Source organism: Melanerpes formicivorus, unplaced genomic scaffold (genome assembly GCF_026170545.1).
Source record: "Melanerpes formicivorus ecotype bairdi unplaced genomic scaffold, bMelFor1.0.p_v2 SCAF_4, whole genome shotgun sequence".
Classification (NCBI taxonomy): Eukaryota; Metazoa; Chordata; class Aves; order Piciformes; family Picidae; genus Melanerpes; species Melanerpes formicivorus.
In genome coordinates this window covers 35,624,219-35,630,218 of record NW_027142356.1, presented here as the reverse complement: position 1 = coordinate 35,630,218, position 6,000 = coordinate 35,624,219, and the positions used below count along the sequence as shown (strand labels likewise).

The 6,000-nt window shown below is 53.7% G+C and overlaps 1 protein-coding gene across 5 annotated transcripts in view; it reads left to right on the top strand.

Moving 5' to 3' along the window:
* Nucleotides 1–1,820: 1,820 nt before the first annotated feature.
* Nucleotides 1,821–6,000, top strand: part of ATP8A1 (ATPase phospholipid transporting 8A1) — a 154,605-nt gene continuing 150,425 nt past the window's right edge. For all 5 annotated transcript variants that reach the window (XM_068137620.1, XM_068137617.1, XM_068137618.1 and 2 more), the window contains exon 1: nt 1,821–2,029. In XM_068137620.1, coding sequence (XP_067993721.1) covers nt 1,981–2,029 — 49 coding nt within the window. In that variant the 5' untranslated portion in view covers nt 1,821–1,980. The remainder of the gene's footprint in view (nt 2,030–6,000) is intronic.

Below are 6,000 nucleotides of genomic sequence, written 5' to 3'. Positions count from 1 at the left end.
CCGGGCATTTTAATTTTCCAGTAAGAAAGCATGAAGAGAGATCTTCCCACAATCTTTGTCTCTGGTTCAGCAAAACAACCCCACAAACCCAGAAACAAAAACCCACACAGACTGCTGCACAGGAAGATACAGAAGAGCATCCTCTTTTGAAGAGGAGTCTCCAGCAGGTTTCCTGGCCCATGGCTGCGGGGAGGGGAAAAAAAAAGAGCTGCATTTATTTCCCAGCGCAGCCTTCAGTTAAGCAAATATTCCTCTCTCCTGCTATCTGAGCTCAGCACTTAAGAAAAACAAGTTCTTCATTCACTTTTCTCCAGGAATGGAGTGCCACAGATTAAATGTATGCAATTTCAGCAAACAAAAAGAGTGACTCCGTTGCTGTTAAGACTCTCTCTCTATACACATAAAATTATGTGTATGTGTCTACATACACATAATTTTATCATAGTATCATTCAGGGTTGGAAGGGACCACAAGGGTCATCTAGTTCCAACCCCCCTGCCATGGGCAGGGACACCCCACACTAGATCAGGCTGGCCAGAGCCTCATCCAGCCTGGGCTTAAACACCTCCAGGGACAGGGAAGAAATCAACAGCAGCCCCATGTGAGTAATCTGTTACATGCTTTCTGGAGGGAACAATGGTGGCCTTTAGCCTCAAATCCTCTCAAGATTCATGGAACAACAGCAGCTTTATTTTATTTCCTAACTTCCACTGTCCTCAAGTCGGTCAGCATGCTTTGTGCCCGACTGAAACGGATGCAAAACACAGCGATGGCAAGCAGACCTACCTCCAAATCTTACCATCACCTTCCCTATTTTCTTCTCCATCCTGTGTTTGGGTTTTGTTGTTGTTGTTGTTTGGTTTTGTTTTGATTTTTTTTTTATTAACAAGACACAGGAATAAGACACCAGAGACACCCTGCTCAGCCTGTTGCAGTTACCCAAGTGTCACCTCTAACAGTCTAGAAGTGAAATTGCCACTGCTGCTTCAGCCTGAGGCGTGTGCAGCTGGGACCTCCTTCCCACCAGCCCACACACCAGGAGAGCTTGGATTCACACTGACTCAGGGCTGTCAAACTGCGGCACTCTATGACTTAGGGATTAAAAATAAAAAGCTGGGCTTGAGCACGAAAGCTGCTTGTCAAACAGGGAGCAGCACCAAAACTCTTCCCCCCTCAAAGAGGGTTTTAGACCAGCGCTTCAAATTGCCCCTCCTGCTGAACGCCCACCGCGCCCTTCGCTTCATGTACACCTCGCTTAGCGCCCCCGGAGACCCAAGGGCGGAAAGAGGCCACTCCGCAGACAAACAAGGCTGGGCAGATCGGCAGCCTGCCCGCTCGGCCTGCTGCCCTCTGTCCCCCCCCGCATCTCCTCCACCCTGGTCGCCGAGCTGCACCGGCCGCACTGCCCTCAGCAGCCCGCTTCGCCCCGCCCGCTCCCCGCCGCTTCCCGTCCCGCCGAGGCTGAGCTCCGCCGCTTTCCCGGCTGCTGGGGCCGGAGACGTGCACCGGCCTTAGCCGGGGCTCCCCCACCCGCCCCTAACGCCGGGCAGCGGCCCAGGGCTCGGCGCGTTCCATTCCCATCGCGTCACGGGGTGTGCGGGGGGCCACATCGGAAATCCCTCTCACTCCTTGCAGCAGCGGGACATAAACCGCTCGTACCCGCGGGTGCCCGATGAGGCGCGGGGGCTCCACAAGCCTACACCCGGGGGACGCGGGCGATGGCGGCGGGACGCCGCGGGGCGGGGAGGAGGGGTGGAGGGCGGAGTTGGTAGGTTCCGGAGGGGGCAGGCGATCGCCGAGCGCTGCAGCTGTCAGTTAGCCGCGGCGGGGCAAGCGGAGGCAGTCCGCTTCCTCAGGCTGCCGGGCCAGCCACTGCCGTGACCCACCGGCCCCGGGGCTCCCCGCGGCTCCGGGCGCGCCCCGGCGTGCGGCAGGTGCAGGGCGGAGGCGGCCCCGCCGCCACCCCTCCGCTCGGCGGCGATGCCGGCGGTGCAGAAAACGGTGTCCGAGATCCGCTCCCGTGCAGAGGGTGAGTGCCGCCCGGCGCCCTCCTTCCCCGCTCGTAGGGTGGGACGGGGAAGCTCGTCCGGCGTTCCGCGACCCTCGGGCGTGGAGCAGCGGCGGGGCTGCCGCGCCTGGCCGGGAGGGGGCGGCAGGGAGATGTGGCGGCGGGAGCCGGTGTCGCGGCGATGGCAGCTGCAGCGCCGGCCGCTCCTCATCGTGGCCTCCGGTCACGCCGTGTGCCCCCAGCGGGGCTACGGCGGCGGGAGCTGGCTTCGGCCGGGCATCGGCTCCAGCCGGGCATCGGCTCCAGCGCTGGAGCGTGAGCCTGGCTGCTGCTGTCGGCGGTGCTCTCGGTGCGGCCTCGTCCTGATGGCTGCCCATTGTCTGCCGGGGCCGGTGAGCCCCGCGGGGAAGCTGCCTGACCGCGGTTCAGGGCCAGCGGTTGTTGTCTGTTCCTCGCTGGGTCTGGCTCCACGGCTCGCCGGCCCCGGGCGGGAGAGGCAGCGGCGGCTCATGGCCTGGGATATTCATCCTAGGAATAAGCCGGGATAGCTCTCCCGTGTGCGATATGTCAGCGTGCAGCGATCATCAGCAATAAACGCTCCCGGTCCAGGGGATACACCCGAAACCTTCAGCCCCTGCGGATGTTTTATGCCCAACTAAGGGTTAGGATTGCCTAAGTGTCAAGAACCGTGTAAAAAAAAGCATCACTGCTGCGAAGTGATCTTGATGTGCATTGCATGGAGAAGTAGAACTTGGAAGTCGCTGGTGCCGAAGCAGCGATCTGTTGGGACAGCTTGTGATCCTGAGTTGCTGTAGGTGAGGCGACAGCAGTGTCACTAATGACGCACGCTTCCTCGGGCAGGTATTCATCCCTTTGTCTGAAAGTTTTTTGCATCAGGTTGGCTGTTTCTAGGGCTTTGTTTGGAGGTAGAAACTTTCACCCTTTATCGTTCTTTCTTTTTTTTTTTTTTTTTCCAAGCAAATTAATTTTTTTTTGTAATATTTTTGTGTGTCTGTATGCTAGGAAGAGTATGAAGGAAGAGCCAGTTGGGAGCAGGCTGTTATCTTGATGTTCTTTTCTGTTTCTCCTGTGTTACATGCCATCCTCCCCCAAAAGTAGGTTTGTGGGAGGAAATGCTAACTGGCCAAGAAATAGAAGAATGTGTCTTTCTAAGAAGAAAGGAAGAAGGCATAGCCTTCCAGGGACGCTCTCAAAATGTGTCTGCAACCAGAGAAGCTGTGCTGTTATACCCACAGTGCTTCAGGGATGTGTGTAATGGGACTGGACAGATGGGCAGAGTCCAACGGGATGGCATTCAACAAGCCCAAGTGCCGAGTGCTGCACTTTGGCCACGGCAATCCCATGCAGAGCTACAGGCTGGGGTTGGAGTGGCTGAGAGCTCCCAAACAGAAAGGGACCTGGGGGTGCTGATCGACAGCCGCCTGAATATGAGCCAGCAGTGTGCCCAGGTGGCCAGGAGGGCCAATAGCATCCTGGCCTGCATTAAGAATAGTGTGGCCAGCAGGAGCAGGGAAGTCATTGTGCCCCTGTACTCTGCTTTGGTTAGGCCACACCTTGAGTGCTGTGTCCAGTTCTGGGCCCCTCAGTTTAAGAAGGACATTGAGACACTTGAACGTGTCCAGAGAAGGGCAACAAGGCTGGGGAGAGGCCTTGAACACAAGCCCTATGAGGAGAGGCTGAGGGAGCTGGGATTGTTTAGCCTGGAGAAGAGGAGGCTCAGGGGTGACCTCATTGCCCTCTACAACTACCTGAAAGGTGGTTGTAGCCAGGAAGGGGTTGGCCTCTTCTCCCAGGCAACCAGCACCAGAACAAGGGGGGACAGTCTCAAGCTGCTCCAGGGGAGGTTTAGACTCGAGGTGAGGAAGAAGTTCTTCACCAAGCGAGTCATTCGTCATTGGAATGTGCTGCCCAGGGAGGTGGTGGAGTCACTGTCCCTGGAGGCTTTCAAGAGGAGATTGGACGTGGCACTTGGTGCCATGGTCTAGTCATGGGGTCTGTGTTGATAGGTTGGACTCGATGATCCTCCAGGTCCTTTCCAACCTAAGTTATACTGTGATACTGTGACTAGCTAAACATCCAACATTAATTTCAGTTCTTTTCCAGTTACTCCTCTTCCAGACAGTTGGTCAGAAATAAATTGGAAAAAATTGATGCTCTCTTGAAAATGATCTAATTACTGGACTCTTAGCAGTTATTAAGTGGACAAATGTGATGTTCCCTGAAGGTAAATGCCTATCAAAGATGTGCACATGCAGCAACAGGGAGAAAAAACCCCTAATGTTCTGGTTCATTTGAACAGTGTTCAGGGTTGGATGGCTGTAAAACAGTTGAACTCCTGGTTTAAGGGGCTTCTCAAAGGTGCCTACTTTAGGGCTGAAAATAGATAATGAAACTTCTTGTAAGAAACTTAACTTGTAGAAAATGGCACAAATACAGGCTGGGCAGTGACTGGCTGGAAAGCAGCCCTGAGGAGAGAGACTTGGGGGTGCTGGTGGACAAGAAGCTCAACATGAGCTCTCAGTGTGCACTTGCAGCCCGCAAAGCCAATCAGATCCTGGGCTGCATCAGGAGAAGTGTGGCCAGCAGGTCAAGGGAGGTGATCCTCCCCCTCTACTCAGCCCTGGTGAGACCCCACCTGGAGTACTGTGTCCAGTTCTGGAGCCCTTATTACAAGAGGGATGTGGAGGTGCTGGAGCATGTCCAGAGAAGGGCCATGAGGATGAGCAGAGGGCTGGAGCACCTCTCCTATGAGGACAGACTGAAGGAGTTGGGGCTGTTCAGTCTGGAGAAGAGAAGGCTCCGAGGTGACCTCATTGTGGCCTTCCAGTATCTGAGGGGGGCCTACAGGAAGGCTGGGGAAGGACTTCTCAGGATCTCAGGTAGTGATAGGACTAGGGGGAATGGAATGAAGCTGGAGGTGGGGAGATTCAGGCTAGATGTGAGGAGGAGGTTCTTCACCATGAAAGTGGTGAAACCCAGGAATGTGTTGTTCAGGGAGGTGGTTGAGGCCCCGTCCCTGGGGGTGTTTAAGAGCAGGCTGGATGAGGCTCTGTCCAGCCTGATCTAGTGTGGGGTGTCCCTGCCCATGGCAGGGGGGTTGGAACTGGATGATCCTTGTGGTCCCTTCCAACCCTGAATGATACTATGATACTATGTGATAGTTTGTCATCATAACAGTGGAGTTACTGACTCATACTATGATTTAAAAACTGCGTTTCCTTAATGTGACACTTGTTAATTTTATATATATTCAGTTCAGTCTATTTTGCCCTTGTCTCATTCACAGTAAAACCAATGTCAGTGAATCTCTTGCTTCCTTTTTGCTGAGATACATGGCTTCCAAGTCTAATTAGTCCACACTGGATTGTGTGGCTGGCGTTTCTGAACAGTTCTTTGTAAGTAAATATTACTGTTTTCTGGGGGAAAAAAGAGAAGTCCAGAGTTCTGCAGTGTGGGTTTCATCCCTAGCATTTGTGCTGGGAACTGTAAAACCCTAGGTCTGGCCATCACAGGAGTCTCTTAGATAAGCCCTGTGCAAAGTGGTGATAAGGCTGCCTTCTGAGGCCTCCACCAAAGGTAGCTACAGTGCAGAAACGGTCCCTCCTATGTTCCTTGGAGGCCATTGGTGACATTGTAATCACAAACAGCAGCCTCCATAATTGGACCACTTCTTAGAGTAGCCCAAGACTTCTGACAGGCAAGCTTAGTATTACTTTCCTTATTCTAGAATTTGTGTATTATATCTTGGGGATCCAAACCTTATTTTTCTCTCCTGTCACTGCAGCAACTAATTTCTGCTTCAGAGACCTTTTCCATGGATCATGAGCTACCTTATCAGGCTGGACGGTCTTGACATCACCTCTGAAGTGAGCCCTCTGACATGAAGAGATAGTAGTACTGTTATTAGAGAAAATCAACTGCTGTGCTGGGATGAAATGGACTAAGAACTGTCAGAAGGATGTGCACATTTA